Raw genomic sequence first — 25,100 nt, 5'->3', positions numbered from 1 at the left:
CAAGCACCGTTTTTTGCGGAAAAATATCGGGGTGGTACAATACGAGTTTCCCTCAAACGATTTGGTTCACATAAACACCTTTCGACCTTTGGCCAATGACAAAGTCAACATGCAGGCAGGTCGATTTGAAAGTGAAACACAAACATTTGATTAAAATGGAGAACAATATGAGGGAAGAAGATGAATCATTTATTCCATCTTCTGTCTTCCAATAATAAGCCCCGACTTCTTTCCTCTTGCGAGCCAAGATCAAGCCGCTCTGATCATTGCAGAAGGATTTATCATCACGGGGCATCTGTGATTATGATGCCGTATCCTTTTACATTACGGGCTATCTCCCTCATTAAGGCTCCCTGGCGAAGCAGTTGTGCTCCATTGTAGTTGCTTATTTACCAAAGACAATTGGCGGGGGGTAATCTGATGGCTTGATCGCTTGATTATTACGTGACCAGCAAAGCATTTACAATCTTGCAGTTCAAAATGAAGAGCAAGAGTGCGGTGAGCAAAAAAAAAAAAAAAAAAAAGACTTTTTGTACAATTAAACCCATCTGCGCCATATTTTGCCCAATCTTGTGAACAGATGGCGTGCAAACAAACTAGCAGATGCTCATATATAACGTGGTACGTCCTAAAATGTAAAAAAAAAAAAAAAAAAAAAGAAAGAAAAGAACTGACAAAATTTTCCCCAGAGGAAATAATGAAACCTGAATAAAAAATTTTTAGGGCCAAGCTTTATTAACTGTACTGACAACTTTTAAGCAACTGAATTGAGTTTTTAACTGGCATGAGAGTGTTAAAATAAGGATGCAAAAAGACTGAGAAAGGCTGGCGGTAACTTTCAAGGTAAGTTATTTCTTCAAACAAGTGTGCGTTTTCACGTCTGCATTTGTCTGCATTTATGTACATTTAGCTTTGTTGTCAAATTGGAACGGATTAATTGCACACCTATTCATTTCAACTGGAAACATGACTTTAGTTCTCGCGCACTTAGATTGGGGAAAATTTCAATCCGATAAACTGAGGTTCCAAGGTTTCTGGTGTTTTTCCTCTTTTCACAGTGGCATTAATATTCTTGAGGAGTATTTACACGGATGTCTTACCGGGACACAGCGCCTGCAGGGTGTCATGGCGCTCCTCAAGGTGCTGCTCAGGTGTCTCTGGTGCTGCCAGCAAACAACAGAAAGTAGTCTGCGGCGGCGGCGACGGCGGCGACGGCGCCCTCCTCATCCACGGCCAGCTCTTCATCGGTGAGCTGCACTGTGATCACGCAGCGGCCCTGCACGTAGAAGGAGGGTGGATGAATAAGTGCTCAAGACGCATATTATTATTATCATTATTATGATTATTATCAGAATTATTATATAATAATAATTATTATTATTATCATATGTTAAAGTTACATGTGTGACTGGAACGTGAGAATATTTTCAAACACTGTAAAGTTCATTTCGTTTTTATGACTGCGACAGTTTGAATTATTTCCATCCTGGCCAATTGGGAGGAGAAACAATAGCCAGCTTGCTTGCATGCATCATCCACAGTAGCGAGACTGTCTGTCTGTTATCACGACAGTACTGTTAGCCAGCCAAGACGACAACGCAACAAACACAGGCGTGCGCGCGCGCACACACGCTTGTTGTTTTTGTACAGTCACAATTGACTGAATTGTGTTCTTGAGTACCGCTCAGAATGAAGCGATGTCACCCGAGGGCATGGCGAGCAGGAGGCGAGGAGGCGCCAGAAAGGGGACGATTGTTTTGCCAAGAGCTGCTTTCCACCGGGGGAACTGCGACTTCATTGACACGGAGGAGGGAAAATGGGGACATTTTATCCACTCGCTGTCCCGTCGCCTACTGAGCCCGACATGCACAGAACCGCCGCTTAGCGCTCGGGGATCATAGGTGCTTCCTTCTGCTGTGTAGCGTGCTAGCCTTAGGGCTTGTTTCATAGACAGGCTTGACAGCAGCACTGAGAGTTTGGGAAAATGGCTGCAAAGAGCCAAGTGGATAATTGGAACAATCTTTCTGGGCTGTAGTCAATCACCAAGTAAAACTCGTGAAATGAGACATGTCGGGACAGCCGCAGACCAGGGAGCTCCGCTCGCCACGATTCCACCTGCTCGGTAGTACGCACAGCTCGGCCGCCCAGTGTCTAACGCGCAATTTGGCAGTCGGCGATAAATCGAGCGGCGTGCCAAGCGGCAGACTTTTGGTATGCGAGGGCGGTCTCGCGGTCTCAACACGAGGAGCGAGTGTGGTAAATGAGATGTAGAGGGGTGGAGGCCATCAGGCATGACATTGTCTTCATTAAAAACTCATCTCTTATCTCGGGCCCAGATTGGAAATTAGGAGGTTGGGGCACTACTGAGCAGATGCAACCTCGGCAGACCTGTGACTCTGCACTTCATGCCAGAATGAAAACGTATTAGCGGGGGGGTGAAATAAGATTCGCACAATCACAAAGATAGCCGAGTCCATTCAAGCAAAGCAGTTGCTCAAATTTATCCCGACAGCAGCGGAACAATATTTTTCCCTCGATTTGTTTGGGCCTCAAATTAATATCCGCTCGCCACAAACAACATGACCAGGTGGCAACTTGAGAAAACCGACGCTTGAGTGGAGCGGCCATCGATCCGTCTGCGATGAGCGCATTTGTACAAAACGCGTGAGGAGGAATTGCTCAGGATAACGAGCGACTGTCATCATCCATTGGCGGCGGAAGAGACGATAAAGCCGCAATGATGGAGCATAAAACAACGTTTAGGCCAGGCATTCGCAAAGTTTCCTCGTTTAGAAAAGGGAATCATTCTTTGGATAATCGTGTTGTGAAACATTCCGCACGCCTCACATGTCTACGCTGCAAACAAATACAGAGCAGCTCAACCTCTGGCGCAAAGACATCATGGCAAGTGATTTCTTTGAGAATCCTTCATTTCCTGGATTATCTACCGCCTGCAGTTAGCTTTTTTCTTCTTCTTTTTTTTCTAAACGACAGTAAATGTGCTCCAACTGTTTACACAAAAGAAAGCACTTTGAATGTGGGTCTCTTTGTTCCTTTCTCTTCCGCCAACCAAATGTAAACAAAAACGCGATTGGCTGGTACCCAACCGGAATTCTGGCCTACTGTTCCAACGCTCGTGAGGTCTGCATTCTTTGGCAACCAGAGTGTCTTTTGGAGCGGCAACACCGTCGATTTGAATGGGTTCCGAGGGATCGGAGCCAACAACCTGGCTATGGAAGGCTAGGCTATGAGGCACCTTGAATCTTTCAGGTCAAAGTAACCTTGCGACATAAGCAAAGCTCAACTTGCTACGATCACGTGCTAGCTGCTAACAGTTTCTGATTGAAGCTCAGTTCAAGAATGTAAATGCCGTTTTGACCGCATTCACCCGTGAATGTCACATACCTGTACGATGTGTTCAGGCGCCATTCGCATGATTTGTTTTACGTCTCCTGGGTGCCCGTGAGATTTATGAATAAACGCCGATAAGAACTCTTAAAAGGCCTAATGAGGCAATGAACCTGAATGGCTCTGCGTGAAATCGGAGTGCCACTGTAAACTGAAGATAACGTTGTCAAGAGCAAAACTCTTGTCGCGGACTTATCAGACTTCCTGTGCGAGCCTTCCTTCGGCCGGCAGAATGCGAGCGCCCAGAACGCTCCAGCAACTGCGAAGCACTTGAACAGAATGCGAAAATTGGCTGTGTGGAGGCAGTTCACTACTATACAGTAATTGGACGACTAACTTCGGGGAAGTGGATTGCGCTTCCGTAAAAAGAGCATCGGAGCTCAAGTGTCAGAAGAAAAAAATAATAATTGCTGTGGGGGTAATCATTTCATAGCCTAGACTGAACGCTTAGGGAAAAAGAATATAAATGACAATGCCATTATTCAAACCAAGTTGAGTTTTTCCCTTGTGGGGTTTGCACTTTTTTTTTTTTTTTTTATTCCTGGCACCAAACTGTTTTTTTTATGCAATTCTTCTTTTCCAGCTTTCAGAGATACTGTGTGACAGTTCGTTTACATCTCGACTGTATTTTGATGAGGGAAAACCGCAGAACATTTCTAGACATGGTCTTTGGTGTATAAACATACCCAACGATGCTAGGGTATGCGATTTCAACTCGATTTTTTGCTCTGGTTACAATATAACGAGCTAGCTGGAAAACACAATGTCGGTACAACAGTTAGCGCTCAACCATCCAGCTCGTCGGAATTAGCACTGTCCAGAGCCTTGTGTTCTGTAATGTGCGTGTCTGCTGCACACCTGAGAGCAGAGCAGAGCAGATGGTTGTTGATACAAGCAAAACAGATTCGGATACTTACATAGAGTGGAGCTTGCTGGGGAGTGAGTTTCATGTCCCTGGGAACTGTAAGAGATGAGAGGTGGATGAACATTAAAAGGACGATATGACAAATGATGGAAATTACGGATTCATAATGTGTGAAAAGTTGTTTTCAAATGCGAGGCGAGTCGAGCCAATCTGAGGCTAAGGTACCTTATCTCTGAAAGAAGTTCAGAAGATTCTGGATTTTCAAAACAATGCTTACCAAACAATTTTAAGTTTCAAGGTACGTTAAAGCAACCAGAAAGGGGAATAGAAATTGAACAAAGTGATTACAAGGGGTGATCATTGGATTGTTATTACGCCACGTATTATCCCGTCTTGGCCTGTCGCGGCTAAGCTAATCGCTTGTGAATGTTAGCGAGGTTGTGCAGTGACTACGGACGCGTCGGAACATTGCTGTTGACAAGACGAGCGTTAAGCTCGACCTTGGCGCTCTTCTCAACACCGTGGGAGGGTTAAGAGTGCAACACACACACACACACACGTACGCACGCATGCATGGGGCAGACGACACACTCTCGCCAGCTAGCCAAAACCACCAGTCTGCGTTGGCCTTGGTTCGTACGGGGACAGCTGACGGAGGGAAAGTGGGCGGTTGGGGGTTGGCTTCAAAATTAGGCTAACATTTATTGAGCCGTTAAGGCTTTGTGGCACCTATCTGCGGGTAAAAATAACAAGAGGAGGTCCCTTGACCCCGCCACTAACAAAACACGCTCGTACTGTAGGTGGCTTTGCGCCGGGAAGATCAGTTTGCCGGATTTACAAGCTCAAATGTGATCTCAGAGAGAGACCCCCCCCCCTCTCCAAATTCTAAAAGAGATCTGGTTGCCGTTCACAAGCCACAGAGCTGGCGTTCTCCTCCGTTTTCCTTTTGTTTACTGTTCCCTCGCACTCAAACGAGTCCTCGCTGAACTGGGTGGTAACTGAGCGCTGAGTAAATCACGTGAAACTGCAAAACGGGAGCAGGGGAAGAACACCAAAGAGGGTCTCCAAACCAAATATGTTGGTACTTTTGAGGCAAATAAAGATACCCCCGCCCCCTCCTCCTCCGATAAGAATTAGTTGGATCAGGTAAGGAGATAATCAGTGGTTCTAATAATACTCTGGAGTAATCCGCTTGCCTTAAGTGCACTAGGACAGATAGCAGCTTCTTTGCCGCATGCATAACTTTGATAAGACTGTCAATGTGGCCACTGAGACTCTTTTGTTTGTTCCTTGGGGGGAAAAAAATTTAATTGGACATATTGTAATTTATAAATTAGATGTAATGTACGAAAATCCCAATTGTGTACACACCTTAATTTCAGGCACAGTTACAAAGTACCAAGTGACGTTAAAAGTAAGCACAAAAAAAATGCGAGCAAAAAAAAACAACCAGTAAATACTGTAAGATCGAAATAAAATGATTTTAAATGAATTGCAATATCTAAAACGAGGGATATCCCCATCTGATCACATGATCAGAAGACGGATCCTGTTTTACTGTGAAATGTGTATTTACAGATGCAAATCACTACAGTTGTCGCCGTAGACTGTCTTGTAATATTATTATTCCGCTGCCGGCGCCAAAGCACCGACTTTTCCGGTCCATCTTGTGGAGGAAAAGAGACAGGAGGCACCAAATCCTTGTAATTTATTTACTCTTTAAATTGGCAGGCCAGGTGGAACTTGCTCATACATGAAGCCCAAGAAAAGATCTTTACTTTGCGTCATAGGTGAATAGAATACATACAGGAAAAAAATAAATAAAAAATCGCCATCTGCAGGAAAAGAACTACATTTCCCATACTTCTTACACATGGAATAAAAAGATCAAGTGGCAATACATTACTCAGCCGCGGGGGGTTAAAATTGTCACAGTTACTCAAGTATTGATTTAGTGAGCCATTCGCGGTTTCACCGTGTGTACTTTGACTTGCACGGCTTAATCGTTGCAACAAGCATATGCTAGCACTGGCAGAATCAAGCAAGCAGCCTCTGGGGCCTGTGGGCTGGCAAGCAGGCCTGGCGGTGGACGTGCCGCAGCGTGTCTCCCGCAGGCCTCGTTGCAGCTTTCTGACAGGATCACGTCTGGCTCGGCGTAGCACGGGCGGGGGACGAAAATCTCCCTGTTTGCCAGAAGGCCCCCCCGCCGGCAATTGCAGGGCAGCCGCCTCCGTTGCCACTCCATCATCCATTTTGCGGAGCAAAATTTGCAGTCGTGACGTGTCTGTCTGTCGGGCTGGGACGGTTTTTATTATATTATTTCAAATGGTCAATACAGATGGACAATACAGGCACTCGTGCCAATGCTGCTATCCAGTCGTAAATCCAGCTAGCCTTTCTCTAAAGCCCATATCCTGTTCAGTCAAAGGTGCTGGAGCCTCTCCCAGTCGACTTTAAGCAAAAGACGGACCACACCCTGAACTGGTCACTAGTTGCTTACAGAACAAGCATAGACAAATGCGTGACGGCAAAAGCCGAAAATGTCCAAGCTACTTCCTGTACCCCGTTGTTGAGGTGTGTGAAGGGTGGAGCTAGAATGAGAACGCAGGGCGGTTGATTGGTAGAACAGAATGATCTTCTTTTGTGTTATGAATGATTCGAATGCAAGGGAAAGAAGAAAGCGCCATTAAATAAAAACCAGTGCTTCTGGTTTACAGGTTAAAGACTTGCAAGCGCACCACCCTGTATGGTGCGGCCATCGTTTCCTTTGTTTCATTAATTCTCAGACGGCACGCAGTCTCACTGACATTCTATTCTGGTAAGACTCATAGGGGTCGACCGGTACGAATTGAACCAATAGTGCCAGATGGAAAAACGTGGTTTTTGATGCCACAACGAGAGACATTAAACCTAATCTTTCGATCCTTAAGAAAAATAATAATTATAGCGGTGATCTGACTGAGTCATATCCACTTAAGATTATGAGCCATACAATTTTAACCAAGTAGTCACACTAAAACCCGGTTACTGGTCTCCACTGTAGGTCTGTAACAGAAGGAGTATGGGAAACGGCATCCCTCAAGGCCACCCGACACCTGCCTGCCGAGATTAAACCACCCATTAACTCGGACTAAAACGGTGGGTGCAGCCAGCCGAGGAGCAGCCAAGTTATGTTTCATGTCTGGAACTTCAGCCATGCTCAAATACACCCTGATCGTTCCTGGAGAGATTCTTCAATTGCTTCCAGAATTGAACTTGAGACTAGACAGACGGGTGACAGTAAATTGCAAAAAGAAGTATAGGAAGGTTTACCTATTCTTTTGTTCATTCGTTTCATTTTAGATTTCTCTACTGAGATTTTGTGTGCTAATATATGTTCAACTTTTTTTGATGGAAAACACTCACTCCAACTCCCTAGATTCACTTCTGGTGCGGCGGTTTTACAGAATCTCTGCTATGAACTGAGAAGGAAATCTTAAAGGTTACCACAATACAAGATTCCTTCCAAATATGGAGTCTGACTCGCCTTGGAAAACATTTGCAGTGTGAATTCCTGGCTAGTCACCGCTTCCAAAATGAGTCGCGACGTTGTGATAAAAAAGCAGCGGCGGTGGTGTGACTCAGGGCGGTTTGATGTTTAACCCGGCGTTTGCTTAGTGTCCTGTACTGGTTAACCAGTGACGTTAGCGCCTCTGCGACATGCTGAAGCCTCCTGGTGCTTATTGTTTTGAGCCCCGCTATCAGCTGCGTGGCTAAATTAGCTCAAGCGACGTCAGTAGCTCAGGGGGGGCCCCAACGCGTCCAGCGCCATTTAGATAGTCACGGCTGTTTGATTTAATCAAACCTGCCCATTGACGTGACCTCCTCCCCTCGCTCCCGCCCCCATTGCACAAAAGCGCCCTGTGTGTGTGTGCAGTGTGCACAAACGTCCCGCCGACAACACCGGGCCGCGGGATGAAAGGTCTCTTCAGTGTTTGCGGTGACAGTTATTACCTCGGCCTGCTGAAACCAAATACCTGTCCGCCCAGATAGCGTTATCTTATTGTGAGAGGCGTGCGAGGGGGGGGGGGGGGGGGCGGTCTGTAATCAGGGCCCGGGCCTTGATCAGGGCTCAACCCCAGGTTGGATGCCACCGACCAGACCCCTCCACCCTTTGTTTCCGCGCCATTCGGCCTCAAAGGCAGTTGGTGGACGTTGCTAAGCAAATAGAAACGCCGCCATCACGTTGAGGCATGGTTACGTCTTGAGAAAGAATGCGCGTGATATTTAGGCTTTCGGGATAGCGAGGCACAAACCTGCATCATCGTCTGAGTGTACGTAAGTGCTGCAATTTCACTAAAGCGACCTGATGGTTACGCCGCTTAGTGTCGCCCATTTGTTGAGCTTAAATTAGGTAGCAATCAGAGAAAATCTTTAGGACATCTTGGTTATGTTCCTAATATGACGAATACAGATAGAACTTTTTTTTTTCAAAAGCTGTAGTTTGGATATCTAGGTTTCTGTACAAAACACCAAAGCACATCTGTTTTCATAACTAATAAATGTAGATAATAACTATTGAAAGAAGCTTAAAAATACCGCACAAGCACAATTTAAATATTGCGCAAGTGAGGCCTGCCGAGTTCAAAGAATCGCTAGCGATGGCCACTGGCTAATAGCTAGTACTGTTTTGTCACCGGAAAAAGCAACAAGATAAACATCTCAAGATGATGCAAAGAAAGGTGCAGTTTGCTATTAACAGTGGTGGTACTTGAAAAAAAGTTCATTTTGCGCTCCAAATTGCCATTTTCTTTGAAACCAACGGCCAAACTGATGCGATTTTCAGCTAAAACGCTTAATGGAGGGAGCGCTAAATACCCTTAAAAGCGGCAGACGGCTGACTTGTCGCAAAAGAAAGTGGTGGCGAGTCCCATTTGGGAGCTAATAGGTTTAGCGCCGGCGATCCTTAGTGACCGCCAACCTGTACTCCTGTGGCGAGCCTGATCAGATTAATAGCACCCCACCCAACAGTAATGTCCGCCTGCTTACCGTAGAGCCAAACAGAGCTTCGCTTCGCCCTGTGAGTCGTTTTTAATCAACAGCGGTGAGAACCAACAGCACATAAACGAGCATTAGCATCACGGTGGTTTGTGGTTAGGCGGGTCTGTGTTTCAGTACCTCAGCACCATCCGTCTGTGCGGCTTGGCTTCACCCGCCGATGCACTTTGAACCCTCCGGGGTCTGGGCCCAAAAAAAAAAAGTCACGTCCGGATGGCAAATAACTGTCAAGTCCGTCTGGTTGTCGTCATAGAAACCGCCCCAAATCCCGACGGCCGTTGTGTCAAGCCGCCGTCGCGAACGCTTCCTTCTCGCGCACCACCGACTCACTTCCTCTATTTGGGAGCACGCCGCAGTGTTCACAGGAAACTCTGCCCGAAAGCACACAAGGCCCTGCTTGAAGCAGGAAATGAATAAGTCGACTTTATGGCCTCTTCTGATTTGTGCAGATGAATGAAATCAGCCATAAGAAGCCTGCCGCTTTGCTTTGAAAATGGCCATTTTAGAGTCTTCTGGGCCATTTCTTCCAGAATGAACTTGTCCTAAAGATTTTGTCGGATAGCAACAGAATTTCAATCACCTGTACGAGACAAAAAAGAAAATATATATATACATAATACATAACTTGAGTTTGAGAATGCGATCTGAAGGCTAGTTTCACTTCCCACAAAGACAATTTTTTACAACAACACACGTCGTTATGAAACCAATGAAGTGTTATCAGCGCACTGTTGCCGGGCGACGCCGGCTGGACTTTATCCCTTGGGAGATAATCGAGGGAGGTTGTGCGCAACTTCCAAGTATGATATAAAAGTTGATAATGTGGGTGGCGGAGCATCAATGAGACATTACCCCCACAGATGAAGTGGCGACGCCGGCTTTGAGCAGACGTACCTCTTTCAGGTGGTGTTCATCCTAAGTCCATTAGAGAAAGCAAAGCAGGTGTGTTTACACTGCAGGTATCCGCCGGGCATGTGAGCGCTCGCCAAGACTAAATACGGCCGTGCACGAACACGGGAGCTAAGGCTGATCAAAGCGCTGATGTCACGGGCAGAGCCGGCGACCTGCCGGTCGGTTTAAGGCTGGCGTGCGGCCTTCAAAGTGTGAGTTCAAGTTTGTGCAAGAACACACACCGCGCCACTTCTAGTCATCGGTGTTGAAATCGTCGGGAAAAGCTTTTGATGAAAAATATGTTTGTGCCTGTCCGCATATTGTTTTGTTTTTTTCTGTAGCGCCGTTGTTGAGTTGCTGTCTCTGTGGCTACGTTACAGTCGAGTCCCGCACCCCAAAACACCGACATAAACAAAATAGGGTTGGTTATATCATATATTATTGACCCCATGTTGGAAAAGTACAAAGTAACACTGTTTGTTTGCAACGTCATCACTCATTTGCGACATAAGTGAAATCAATATGCGGAATTGTCACGCAAGTAAACAAACAAACCCAGGGCATTGAATTACTGCGAACCGGTTCTCAAAAACCAACTGGTTTCCATTTCCCGTCCCATGTCACTGTATACGTGCATCTTACGCTTTATCGATAGAGTAGAACATTCTCAGAGCACAAAGCAGCCGGTTTACGTGCGACCAACTTCCTTAAGTCATTTGCGTTTAACTAACTCAATTGCACTCGATTGGGTTCTCAATTAGATTCATTTGCAATGCTCTGATTTCAAAACGCTTCAACGATGGAACAACGAGACATTTGAGCCACCCTCAAGTCGATTTGACAGCATCTCAATTGAAAACTTGTGAGACTCCAACGCTCGCCGTATTATGGTGAATGAAGCGTAATTACGAGGCCTCCTCCATCACGCTCGAATTTGAGGGGTTGGCGGCAAACACAAACTTTTTTTGGATCCAGTACAGCACATTTGTAAAATATCGTTTTTCTGCTTCTCAATAGAACAAACCAACTGCACGTCGCCAAACAATGAAGTCATTTTATGGCTGCCGGGCTATCTCTTTTATGGCTATCTGTATTCACTGTCCAGTCAATGTTTTAAGCATCTTATCTAACATGTCCAAAGATATGTTGACTTCTCTGCAAAATCAGAATTGGTTTATATATAACACGGGATGACGTAAGTGGTGACATTGGTGAAAATTTGCAAGCTACGCAAGTGGCAGCACTGTAACGGTCGTATCGGGCTGAACATGCCGCAAGTTTTTTGCAAGCTTGTCTTGTGTAAGGGTCAACGACCTCAACGACCCATTTTTGAATGTGGTGTCAAATTTTGATGATCATTTGGAGGATTCGCACAGGGAAAAATGGTCTGTCATCATCACTGCTTATATATTATTTATTGTCAAATACCAAATCCTAGTTATCTGCAGAAAAACTCACCTACTCGCAACCATCCATCTATTTTTCCAATTTTTCTAAAATGCTAGAAGATGCGAAAGTAAGCAAACTTCAAACTGGAAGTACAGTGAGTGCCCAAGCCCAACTGAAGATAAAGAGCTGCTTATGATCCATGCAATTTATGCATCACTGAATAATATGGTCAATTGTTAAAAGGCTTGCATTTCCATCATTTATGTCAAATCATCTGCAGAATATTTATGTTGAAGGGTAATAACTATAAGATGAGTTTGAAACGACAGAGTTGGGATCATCGTTTGGGTTATATTTAGATATACGTGGGAAATATTCGCCAGGCCTCTCCGGGTTTACTGTAAGTGAGCAGTTAACAGCACCTGTTTAGGTAATGACTTCACTGGGTGTTCCTAATGTTCTGGTTCCCAAAAAATAACGCCGTTGACAGTGGAGTTCAACATGAACACATTTCAAACTTAACGCCTCAAAACCAAAACAGCATCGTGAGAACTTTCAGCGACATATCTCGGATGTTCCTAATTAACTGGCTCGTAGACGCCCGACATCAGCCGTTTGTTTTTCTCCAGTCGCCCGTTAGTGTTAGACAGCAACATGTTATTGGGGGAAATAAAACTACCTTAATAACAGTATAGCACAAACTAATTAAAAAAAGTTATTGTAACGAAGGAGAACGGAACTAGCTTGAAGAATCATGCAAGCGGCTCGTGTGTTTAAACAAAAAAAGTTAGCTCTTCTTACCTGAAAGAGAAGACGACGCTTCACGCTCTTTTTGGGTGCATATTAATCCCCATAAAGTGTCAAGAATGTCCTTTTAAACGCGTGTCGAGCGACGGCGTGGTCACACGCACACACACGCACGCACGAATAAAAAGTAACCCAAGTGTGTCGACTCGACTGCACTTTTTTTTTCACCGCAGTTGTTAGCGTCTCCCAGGACAACTCTAAGAGGCGGAGCTAACTCAACACCGGAAGTTACGACCCCGCCCTTAAACGTGACGTCATGTAATTTATACGAAAAAAGTTAGTAAAATAACATTTTTGAATGATTTAAACTTAACAATACCGTCTACCAACACTGTTGTTCACATTGCTACTAGTTCATAACGAAATGTATAATTTTATCTTGAATTTTAGTAAATTTTCACTGTTTATTTCAATCTACAAATTCTGGCAATCAATGCAGTAACATCCGGTTAGTGTATCCACAATAAAATGTTGTCGTTTGTATTTATTTTATTTATTTTTTGTTACAAAGTTGAAACATTTCATATCAACATACGAGCCAAACCTATAAGATTTATTTCCAGTAGATCCTTAAGCTAAATTACTTGTTTTACGTTATGTTGTGGAGAAGGCAATTTGTGAGTGCAGCACTGACCTCTGTTGGTCCAAAAACCACAGTGGTCCCAACAGAATAAGTTACAGCCAGGGTCCAGGGTCATAAACCTTTTTGAAACTAGTTGAGAGCTACTTCTTGAGTGTTTAGTGCAAAGCGGAACCGGTTTGAATATAAATACATGACTATGTTACATATATTGTTATTATAGTGTTATTATTGTATGAAAACCCAATGTGCTAAAGAAAAAAACAAAGGGAGATTTATGTCCAAACTGAAAAAAAGACATTGATTATAATAACTAATCCTCACAATTATTACCAACAAAGATTAAACAAAATAGGAAAATGATCAACATAGACGTACTATATACACTATTTATTTATTCATATCTGCACCTTTATAATATTTATCCCAATACGTTTGTCCTGGTATTGTAGATGATTAACATGTTCAAAACGCAAAGGTGTTATTTTGAAGGTGTTTTTCCGACCTCATCTGTGTTAATAACTTGAGTGGAGGCGATAAACAAAGCGAGCTGAGGAGGAGGCTTGATCACCGGCAAGACTTTTTAATTAGTTTAATGATTTTTGTCCAACACAAACATGTCTGAGAGGAAAGAATTACGAGCGCCTCTGTCGTCCTCTCTGCTTTTATGAATCACAACTGCGGCAACAAAAGTATTATGGGCGTCTGGTGACTTCTCCAAGTAAACAAAAGAGGGGGAAAAAATCCAGATGCAATACAGCACTTAGATTATGCTTGACAGACTTTAAAAAAATAAAATTTGGAGAATGCCAGGGGGACAACACAAAGCATGATGTAATCCATCAGCAGTACTTATTAGATTGAGTGCATACTTGGCACACATCAAACATCCGTGCCATTCTCGTATCATGTCAGGTGACCAGAAACCCGGTCATCCCATCCAATGGAAGGTGAGGGATTTGTGCTGGGACACTTTCACTCCGCCCACTCACCTGCACAACATCCCTCTTCCATTCACGAGAGACCAGCGGATTACCAGTCGCTTGTCCTTTAATTAAAAGGCCAACAAAGTGGCAATTTTCCATTGGGGACAAATGATGCAGTGCCCCACTACATCCACCAGATGGTGCTGTGGTGAAATAAAATGTGTATCAAATTCTCAAGCACATATTTTATATTTAATATAATAACGTAATTAGTCTAAAAATATATTTTACTGTAAATGAGTTTCACATTTTGAACGGAACATGTAGCATTATTATTTGAGATGCATTTCTAATTATTTGAATAATACCATCCTATTCTGTTTTTGCCATTTGTCATCTTTTCTATTCCAGAACCCCCCCCCCCCCCCCCACCATCTCATGGAATTATAATCACAGTTTGTTCCATTAGCGTGTTCCGGCGTGAGAAGTGAAGGACATTCTGTGAAGCGTCCCTGTATTTGTCACGGTGACGGGCTTGGTTCAATTCATATTAGCCTCATGTGAGATTACAAACAGGATTGTTTGGGCCATGACAAACTCGTGCTAGAAGCAAGGAAGGGAGATTAGGGCGGGGCTTAATGAAGGCGCGCAAGCGTGGCTGCGCTAAATTTAGCCAATAGCTTTGCCGGGGTGGAGCTAATCCGCTTTGCGCTGGAATTATCTGGCCTCGGGATTATACAGAGTTTTGTGCTTCTACTCTGGAATGATGTCCCATTGCAGACTGTACCAAATGACCTGCTGGAGGGGGTGGGTCATCAATATATAATTAAAATATGTTTAGTGGACCTCCACTAATCTAAACAGGGTATTCTGATTAATATTGCGTTTGCAGGTGGCAGTGCAAGACAAAATGGCCGCCCCGCGTGTTGGATAAAAACTGGTGGATTTTTCTGCTTAAATCATCTTAAACAAATGCAATATTATATTGCGATTAAACAAGTTGGGGTGAACAGAATATATAGTAAAGACATTTATTGACTTGGCTTTTGAGTCGGCCCACATTAACATACAGAAGAGAGCAAAAAATTCACACGGAAAATGCAAATGAGCTAGCTACTGGTGTCCTGACTCCTTTTAATAAAATATCTCAGCTGTTTGGGCTGGGTGTCACAGACGGGATCATACCATCAGGCCACCCTCGAGAGGGGGTCGGACTCCTGTAGAGATGATCCCGGGTGAGGTAGGGTGGGGATGGGTGAGGGTGGGGGTTGTCGTATCGTGAGGTTGGATCCTAATCCCTCAGGCTTGACTGCATCACGGTCTCGGGATAAACTGACATGTCAGCTTTGGGCGTTTGAAAATGTCCCTTGGACCTATTTTTTTGCTCCGAAGTAGTTTAATGGAAGGCCCCATCTGGTAAGAAAACTTTACCATTAACTTTAATTTAGCCATCTACCAAAAGGAGTCCTCATTAATTCATATTTTTGTAGTCTAGCATGCTGAGTTGCAGGTTGTAGCCCAACTAAGCCTCCATGTTGCTTCTGTCTAGACTAAAATGTCACTTCTCCATCTTGAAGGAAATGTCATTCCATAAAAAGTATGGACATTACAGTATAATTCCATCAATTTGAGTTAAGTTACTTATTACCAGTCAAATGAGTTTAATAGGAAAGCGGACATCACTGACGTTTGTCCTTTGACTTGGTAAGGTCAGATGAGATTAGATACAATTATTATTTTATTCACTCGTAAAAAAGCACTTCTGGAGAGGTCATAATTGTTTTCTCGATGGCTTAAAAAACAAAACAACTGTTTTCTATTTAGAGAGACAAAAAGCATTAAAATAAGAATCAAGTTTTAGTAGCTAAATAAATGCTATTTTAAATGCTTTTATTGGGCCTAGGTGGCTGAATTTTCCAAACAATTAAATAAAACTCCGTCCTGGGATGGTGGTGGAAATTTTTCCAATGTTTAAATTGGCGTTTCTTAGTATTAATACTTGGCCCTTGATCAAAATCTTGCAGTATGTATTTCATCCTTCTGCACCGCTGGGATCTTTTTGCACTTGTAGTCACGATAATATCATGTAATGTTTTAGGTTGAGCATGCAAAGATTGTAGTGCATCGTCGCACGCCGACACTCTGACGTCCCCGAGCACCGGAAACCTGCGAGCCCGCCGGATCACGACCAGGAGGAAACCATGAACGACCCCTATCAGAACAACGTCAACCAGCAGGTGACCGAAGCGGGCGAGTACACCTACAGCCAAGATGGAAGAGGTCGGGACGGATACCCCTACCAAACGGACTACCCGCCTCAAGAGGAGGACGCCGCCAGCGACGCCACAGAGGGCGCTGATGAGGACGAGCAAATGTACGAGGGCGAGTACCAGGGCGTGCCGCACCCGGACGAGATCAAGGAGGCCCGGCGAGCGGCGCGCCAGGAGGCCCGGCGAAAGGCCCGGTTGGCCGCCCAACAAGAGGACAATGATGAGGAAAATCTGCCTGAGCAGTATGAGACCATCATGGAGGACTGCGGACACGGTCGCTTCCAGTGGATGCTCTTCGTCGTGCTAGGCCTGGCGCTGATGGCCGACGGTGTGGACGGCTTCGTGGTGGGCTTCGTCATGCCGAGCGCTGAGAAGGACATGTGCATATCCAACTCGGACAAGGGCTTGTTGGGTAAGTGACCGAGAAAGAACCGCCAAAGGCTGGAAGGTATTCCAAGATGGCTGACAGCATACCGTAAATTTAGGGGTTCTCAATGGGTGGTTCGGGGCTCAAACGTGGACCTAGTTTGGGTGGGTTGCAGTCAGCTAGTTAAAAATATATATAAATACATGTATTCTTATTTCAATCTTTTCAGTCCAGAGGTATACCTGCCTTGCGCTTTAATTTACAGGGTAGTATGGTTGCTTTGATAGTTAACTGGTTGATTGGTCTGTTGGTTGTTTTTTATGTCTGTTTGGTTGGATGTCTAGTTAGTTGGATGGATGGGTCGGTGGTGGTTGAGTAGATGTAAATTTGTTTGCTTGTTGTTTGTCTGTCAGTCAGCCCGTTGAAAGGCTAGTTAGTTAGTTAGTTAGTTAGTTGGATGGGTCGGTGGTGGTTGAGTGGATGTAAATTTGTTTGCTTGTTGTTTGTCTGTCAGTCAGCCCGTTGAAAGGCTAGTTAGTTAGTTAGTTAGTTAGTTAGTTAGTTAGTTAGTTAGTTAGTTAGTTAGTTAGTTAGTTAGTTAGTTAGTTAGTTAGTCTACAAATGTGAGGCAGGCCTCGATCCCTTTGCTTTCTAACAAAAGGCACAAGAGAATATTTTCTACTGTGTTGATAATATCGAACAGTAGGCAGCTCAGAAGACTTGGAATCAGTATGCCGCATCGGTCCAAATCACAGGGAAATAACGTCTGTTCCTCCTCCTGCCAGAGCAAATGAAAGCCTCTCACCTTGTTCCTGCGGCCTGCTGCACAGTCAGAGTGTACATCATTTCATCTTAACAACAGGCTCCAGGGATGCTGTAGTGTGAGAGATGAATGAGGAAGCGGGTGGTGATTGCATCTTGCCTGTGTGTGTGTGGGAGGGGGGGGGGGGGCGAATGTGTTTGCGGGCTAGTACGGAACATGTTGCTGCAGTGGGAGAGGCAAAGTGCTGTCAGACACACTCGGAGCCTCTGACACTTCTGCGGGTAAAGCAGGAGAAAGCACCCGGTGTAAATGAGATGGCGCCGTCTTGTTCGAGCAGAGCCGGAGGGAAGCGGCGGGCCGGAGGAGAGCGGCGGGCTATCGGCACTGGGAATAGGAATCATATCAGCAGAATGATCCACTTTGATTCACGCTCACGCTCCTCGGACCGGGGGCACAGATGGCATTCAGAATAACAATTCTTTGCATCTTCCTCTTAATGGACCACATGATCAGTTCTTCATTGGACTGAACTTTTTCTTGGCTCCTAATTGGGAGGACCTCACGGACTTTCCAAGCAGAAATGAGTTTGAATGCTTGACCTTGACTATCAAACCAGTTCTTATATTCGACAGCTGTCGAAACACTAAAGTGTCAGACTCGCGGTTATGTCTGGATTGCAGTTAGTTAGTTAGTTAGTTTGGTGTGTGGAAGGTAGGTCAGTTTGTCATCAGTCCTTTAAGGGCAGTCCTTCATTTCATAACGCCGCCACTTGAGGAGAGAACCTGTAGGAGGTGGACCAGTTTACGTAGAAGGAGGCATGTCGAGCTTCGGACCACTAATCCGCACAGGAAAGGTACACACGACGGCTGCACGTGCCGTTAAGCCGTTTACGGTCGTGCTGTATTTAGGGCCGTGTAGTAAAACTGACTAGGTTGGGAAGCACGGATGACTAAATCCCCCCCCCCCCGAGACACCAAGAGGAAGTTCATAATGGTTTGTATCTAATGGGCAGCGCGGCGGGTCGTTCATCGAAGCTGTACAATAATGGCTCAACTGGACTTGAACACCTGCTGACCGAGGCGGCGCCATTAACAAACCCTTAATGGCGGCGGAAAAACATTTGCCAGTAGCCGACTTCAACGTTTTATGACGCTGACCTTTATTTCTTATTCCTACTGCATGAATATTCAGCTGTCTTGATCGCTGGCATCAACATGAAGTCAGTCTCTAAAAACATATCAAATGGGGACTTGAACGTGTTCATAGAAGGGAAATGCTGCCCCCTGGTGGATGTTAGATGTACTTGTGCTGCCAGGCCACACGTCTAAAGAGGTCGTTTACGATGCTAATGATGCCCACCATTATTTGACACACTTAGGGACACATTGAAATAAAATAGGATGAAATAGAATTGCATTAAAATAACATTCAATATATTTTGAATAAAAACAGCTATACCTAAAATCCAATCTAAAAAAAAACTTACATTTAACATATTAAAATGTATTTACGTTGCATACAGCAAGAATTTACTTAAATTTTTTAAATTTTTACATGTTATGATTCATATTATTTGGTTCTTCTTATACCTTATTAAGTTCAAAGGCACTCCAGGTCACGTACAAGAAAATACTTTCAGCGAATAAATGCAATTTGTTGACTATTTTTCATTGTTATTTTATTAATACATGTGTAAATTATATTTATTACTTAATTAATTATTTTATTAATATATGCATATATTATATATTTATTATTTAATTCATTATTTCATAAATATATGTGTATATTATATATTTATATAATGCGTACGTAACAAGAGGCGTACTCGTGTCCATCAGGCCTGCTGGTGTACGTGGCCATGATGGTGGGGGCGTTGGTGTGGGGGGGTCTGTGCGACAAGATGGGGCGCAGGAAATGCCTGATCTACGTCCTGTCCATCGACCTGATCTTCTCCTTCCTGTCGTGCTTCACTCAAAGCTACGGCTTCTTCCTGTTCTTCAGGTTTTGCTCAGGCTTCGGGTAAGATTCACACACATCCTTCTTCATTTAAATTCAGATTTGATGTGCAAAATGTCAATGCAATTACCACTGACCTTCACCGTAAATAATCCACATTTGCACCATTATTTAAATGTATTTGCATTCTATAAGATCCAAAGAACTATTTCTAGATGAGTATTAACGTTTAACCTTTAGCATGATACCGCATACAAAATTTGCATTGATAAACTAACCAGTTTTACCCCTGCCACTTGCTTTAAACGCAAATATGGAATGATCAAAACAAACTTTTATGCCCATTCTCACCATTCCCATGACACGAGTGTCTAATAATTAGCGAGACATTTCTTCTAGAATCGGAGGCTCCATCCCCATCGTGTACACATACTTCACCGAGTTCCTTCAGATGGACAAACGTGGCGAACATCTGAGCTGGCTCTGCATGTTCTGGATGTTGGGAGGACTCTACGCCTCCTTCACCGCCTGGGGGATCATCCCCCACTACGGTAACACAAACACTCGCCGCGCAAAACCTTTCACGAGTAATAGTTGGAGTGCGATTCCACGAAAAAAAATAAAAGAAAAAAAACACACCAAGAGGTGAAAGTGTGAATTGCAACCCGCAAATAATCCACACAACTGCAGAGAAAGGCCAAAGAGATCATGTAAACTCCGACTTACCGCAAAATGCGCCATCAGGTTGGGGCTTCGCCATCGGCACGGAATTCCAGATGCACAGCTGGAGACTCTTCATCCTGGTGTGTCTCTTTCCCGCTCTGGCCGCTCTCGTCGGCGTCGTCTTCATGCCGGAAAGTCCGCGATTCCTCCTGGAGGTCAGCACGACATAATTATTAATCTCCTACTTTCTAATATTTGATATTAGCTCAACTAGCTTGCGTTCTTTTCTATTAAGACACCTTCCGTCCAAAAGCAACACGCCGTCGCTAAGCCAAGGTAGCGAAGGCTCGCTAAACCGTCAACCGGAACACGGTGTACACCCGCCGGTGTCTTCCAGCACATTGTCAGCCACTTAACCACATGCGGTGTTTTTCATTTACTGGCTTAGTGTGTGACAGCCGACCGGGCCCTGAATACAAACATTCTTACACAACTGCATACCTGGCAAAATAGAGCGCAGACGATAAATAAGATGATGCTGATGGATGGAGTCGGTTTTATTTGCGAAGCTATCAATCACAGGGGAAATTTGTGGTTTCTGCAAAAAATGGGGAAATTCTTTGTAAAGGTATTCTCACTCAGTTTAAAATGATATTTGAATCAGTACTTAACCAGCTGACAAAACAAGGTCAGCATATTTGTAACTATTTCAGAGCGCCCGTCACGACGAGGCATGGATGGTCCTGCGTCGTGTTCACGACACCAACTGGAAGGCCAAAGGCGAACCCGAGAGAGTCTTCACTGTGAGTGACAATATCATGGGGATACTATTTTGATTGCGCCGACATGTAGATGAATTGTCATTGCGTCACAGGTGACCAGCATCAAAACGCCGCAGACGCAGGAAGACGAGTTCATCGAGATCCAGAGCGACACGGGCACCGCCTTCCAGCGTTGGACCGTCCGACACATGACCATGCTGCAGCAGGTCGCTCACGAGCCGCCAGCGCACCTCGGAAATCATTTCTCATCCTCACACTTTAGTTTCTGTTTTGTCTATTAGGTGATGGCTAATGTGATGTCACTGGCTGCGCCTGACCTGCGACTGCAAGGCCTCTTCCTGGTCATTGTTTGGTTCTGTCTGGCCTTCAGGTACTTCAAAAAGTGGTTGTCAAGCTGAGGTCCAGGGACCCCCATGTAGTCCGCAAGAGTTTCTTGTTTCAAGGCTACGCTAACAGCTTTAAGGCTACGCTAACGGTTAGCATCAGCAGGATAATACATATTTGTGTGTATTAGCTACCATGGACTCGGGGTGTGGTTCCCCGACATGATCAAGTACATGCAGTACCAGGAGTACGAATCCAAAGTCCGCATTTTCCATCGGGAACGCGTGGAGCGTTTCCACTTCAACTTTTCGCTGGTCAACCAAGTGCACCGCGAGGGCGAGTACATTCACGACAAGTACGTCCACAGTCTCCGTTCTAACGAACCGACGGGAATTGCGTTGAACATGCTTGTCGCTTTTCAGGTTTGCTAACATTGAGATCAAATCGGTCAAGTTTGAAGACTCTTTGTTTGAGAACTGCTACTTTGAAGACATCAAGTCCACCAACAGCTTCTTTGAGAACTGCACCATCAAAAACACAGTTTTCTACAACACGGGTATCCACCTAGCAACTTTCCTATCGACTGATCCTCCTTTAACAACTCTGGAATACTTTATTGTCTTTCACCAGATCTGTGGCAAGAGAAATTCAAAGACTGTCGCATGGAGAACACCACCTTCCTGCACCCCAAGAAAGGCTGCCACCTCAATTTCCAGGAGGAGAACGACATTGTCATTTATCTGGTCAGCTTTCTGGGTAGCTTGGCGGTGCTGCCGGGAAACATTATCTCGGCGCTCTTCATGGACAAGATCGGACGAATACGAATAATAGGTCAGGACTACTACTGCGATTTCTAATCAGGGAATTGTCAATCAAGGCAGACTTGGAAAACCTTGCTGTTTGATATCGTTCCAGGTGGTTCCATGCTGGCGTCATCCGCCTGCACCTTTCTACTGCTGCTGAGTTTCAGTCAAGGAGCAGTCATATGTTGGCAGTGTCTGTTCTACGGCGCTAGCGTGGCCGCCTGGAACGGACTGGAGGTCATTTCCGTGGAACTATACCCATCCTCTAAAAGGTAGAGTCCAACGTTAGCCGGTGGCTAATAAAACCTCGAATGACGTCTGATCGGTATTTTTGTCGCCATGAAATTTTTAACCACTTCCTGAACCCTCTTGAGCATGGAGTTCGATTCCAGTGGAGGATCATGGGACATTATTGTCTTTGCAGAGGCACAGCGTTCGGCGTCCTCAACGGCATCTGCAAGTTGGCCGCCATCATTGCCAGCTTCATCTTTGCGAAGTTCGTGGGCATCACTAAGATCATCCCAATCTTCTTGGCCTTCTCTGCACTCGTCTGCGGGGGTCTGCTAGCGCTAAAGCTGCCCGAGACCCGGGAGAAGATCCTGTCTTGAAGAAAGCCAAACGCAGCCGCCTGCACCAACAACGCCGCCGCTGCCAGCGGGCTGGCCATCTGACCGCAGCTGACCGCCAATTATTTGAGGTGAACGCCGCGGATCCAGAACTGGATGTTTTACATTGCCTCCGTGGACCTTCACTTGCTGTTCCCGTTACGCTGGATCATGTGAAAATCCGAAACTAGTATTTGTCTTTCGATTTGTATTTTCCCTGGTATTCAACGTACACAGTCATATAGTTACTTCCTTTGAGGTCCGCGTTAAAAAGACAGAACAGTGCTTTAAAAGTGATGTACTTCCTGTCGCCATGTTGTGCTTTGGTTCCTCTTCCTGTTCGGAAAAAGCCAAAAGTTTCCACCAAGCAGTAGACTTGCATTTGACGGTACCAGGTAAGAAATGGCTTTTAAGGTGTCCTCCATTATGTTTACTGGGTGGCCTTGCTCTTCGATATTGAATTAATCGGCGGTAAACGATTTACGTTGACATAGCATTAGCGACAAAACATTTTTTGTTTAGGCTAATAAAAACTACATAGGCAAGTTTGTCGACATAAAGGTGCTAAAATCAGAACATTTTGGCTTTTATTATCTTCACGTCACTGGTTGCCAAGCAAACAACTAAATGTTTTATTTAAATTGATTTTTTATTAATTCACCTGTCCTTGGCCCTCCAAAAATGGGAGCAATAATTTTATTTATGATCCAAATTAAACATAAATAAATTAAATTAAACAAAATTTGGAGATATGGGCTGTTTTTGTTGCTACTTAGCATGAAATTACTGAGAAACAGAGAAGTTAGTCAAATGGTACAAAATTCGAAAAATCTGAACGCACTAAATTTACCGCTTGGTGGAAACTATTACAAAAAAATTCCTTTTCATTCCACAACTGTTTTCCGTGTTGACGAGTATTTGAATATCATGCATAGCTTATTTTAAATTCAGGAATTTAGTGCAAGTTCTCTGGTCTTCCGTATTTTCTACCCTGTTTTTTCATCAAGTTCTGACATATAGTCCTAATATTCATTTTTGTTCCTTATATCTGTGTATATCTATGTATTAGTATTTTTTTTTTTGCTATGTTTTCACTGTAACATTGTTGTGACTGACAAAGAACATTCTTAAACAAACCTGCTGCGTTTCTGACAACACGTGTCAACATTTCTGAGGAGTGTGTGACTTTTTTTTTCTTGCCATGGTTGTGCGCGTGCATGTGATTTTACGTCAACAAAATATTCAATGAATATATTACTCGTGCTTGTATATATTGTAGACCTGTGTAAATTAGATGTAACATAGTAGTTCTGTCATGACTTGAATAAAGATCAGGGACGTTGGTCCAACGTGTTGCTTTTTATTTTAACGTTGTCCGCTTAACTCCATCACTGCCAGCAGAATTAAAATGGACGTCTATAGCCGTCAATGGCAGTGAATGAATTCTGAAAAATTAGAAAATTATACGATTCATGATTATAATTAATATTTATGATCATTATTATAAAAATGATAAATTTTCCGGTTATGAAACCACAAACTATTATTTATTAGACACGCTATTAATTTTCAAACAAGATATGTCGAACATGGATCGAGAATGAGGCAGCTGCGAATCAAGAATGCAGCTCTGTGTGGTAGAACATGTCAGCACACAAGTGTGAGCTAGCGCTAGCATTACTCGGAAGACATGTTTACTCTGACACACTCGCGATGAGTCCGCCATCTTTATCAGCACTCGCCCACTCATACGGTCCCGTGTATCGACAATAATCATCTCCCCAATTGTCGATGTCAGTCACCCTGTCACAATTAGATGAAATTTACCATCCACCTCCGGAAAACCTTCTCGCTCCAACCTCCTTTCACACCTAAGGTGTCTAGCGTGACCCCCTCAATCACAACACGACCTCCCAATTCTCATCAGTCCAGATCCTTCCATGCGGAGGTCACGGCAAGATGGCCGAAGGGTACAGACAGGTGGCAGGCGGCCCGATATCTCAGAGCCTGCTGTGGGTGGGCGATGACCCCCAAGAGAGGTGCCAAACTGCCCGCCGCACTCCCACAGCCTCACCTCGGCCGCAGTGCATGGGCGGGTCGTGGCACGGGTTCAAGCCCGGTTCACTCTGCCCTCCACTTGACACAGCAACTGCCTGGTGAATTCATTTAACCCTTCGGCGGAATCTTTTGGAGTCTTAAAGAAGATGTGGAAGACTTAAAGAAGAAATTATTAAGAATTATTAAGATTTAAAGACGAAATTATTTTGATGTACATTGTTTTGTTTAACTTGCCTTTTATGTTTATTATTATTAAACTGGAATTGTAATTCATAGAAATTAATATTTTTAATGCGTAGCTAAAAATGTCATCATTATATACACATTTATACATGATTTTAAAGTTCATATAGTATTTGTGTCAGCTATCGGGGCTTGGTCTAATTGCTGAAACTATAGATTTTTGTTACAAATTAAATTTTGTGATCTTCCCAACAGTGCAATCCCACATTCAAAATGTTCCAAATATAAAATCCAATCAACATTACAGCAAGCACAACTTCGGATTCAGTGTGAAAAATTCGCACAGTTGAGTGTTGTCCAAACAAGGAGAAGAAATGGTCAGAGCGAGGTTCTCACAGCTCAAGTGTGAAGTGACACCTT

At 44.2% G+C, this 25,100-nt stretch overlaps 2 protein-coding genes across 2 annotated transcripts in view; one reads left to right on the top strand and one right to left on the bottom strand.

The window, feature by feature from the left end:
- The window catches only part of LOC119120045 (A-kinase anchor protein 13), a 47,956-nt gene extending 35,376 nt beyond the window's left edge, over positions 1-12,580 (bottom strand). Inside the window, 5 exon segments of the mRNA XM_037246640.1 lie at positions 1,101-1,133; positions 1,136-1,162; positions 1,165-1,276; positions 4,326-4,369; positions 12,392-12,580. Coding sequence (XP_037102535.1) covers positions 1,101-1,133; positions 1,136-1,162; positions 1,165-1,276; positions 4,326-4,358 — 205 coding nt within the window. The 5' untranslated portion in view covers positions 4,359-4,369; positions 12,392-12,580.
- Positions 12,581-15,186: 2,606 nt separating this feature from the next.
- On the top strand, positions 15,187-23,495 carry sv2ba (synaptic vesicle glycoprotein 2Ba). Its single transcript, XM_037246560.1, has 13 exons — positions 15,187-15,319; positions 16,002-16,585; positions 19,145-19,325; positions 19,662-19,813; positions 20,007-20,140; positions 20,639-20,728; positions 20,800-20,913; positions 20,989-21,077; positions 21,222-21,386; positions 21,454-21,587; positions 21,662-21,862; positions 21,947-22,106; positions 22,259-23,495. The coding sequence occupies exons 2-13, from the start codon at positions 16,105-16,107 to the stop codon at positions 22,440-22,442; spliced, it is 2,085 nt and encodes a 694-aa protein (XP_037102455.1). The 5' UTR covers positions 15,187-15,319; positions 16,002-16,104; the 3' UTR covers positions 22,443-23,495.
- The last annotated feature ends 1,605 nt before the right edge of the window (positions 23,496-25,100 follow it).

The sequence above is a fragment of the Syngnathus acus genome, chromosome 3 (assembly GCF_901709675.1).
Source record: "Syngnathus acus chromosome 3, fSynAcu1.2, whole genome shotgun sequence".
NCBI lineage: Eukaryota > Metazoa > Chordata > Actinopteri > Syngnathiformes > Syngnathidae > Syngnathus > Syngnathus acus.
This window is presented reverse-complemented; position numbering and strand designations above follow the sequence as displayed.

Coding starts and splice junctions, on each gene's coding strand:
- sv2ba (XM_037246560.1), top strand. CDS start 16,105: ATGAACGACCCCTATCAGAACAACGTCAACCAGCAGGTGACCGAAGCG. Junction 20,729..20,799: donor AACCCGAGAGAGTCTTCACT/GTGAGTGACAAT, acceptor ATTGCGTCACAG/GTGACCAGCATCAAAACGCC. Junction 22,107..22,258: donor CTATACCCATCCTCTAAAAG/GTAGAGTCCAAC, acceptor TTGTCTTTGCAG/AGGCACAGCGTTCGGCGTCC.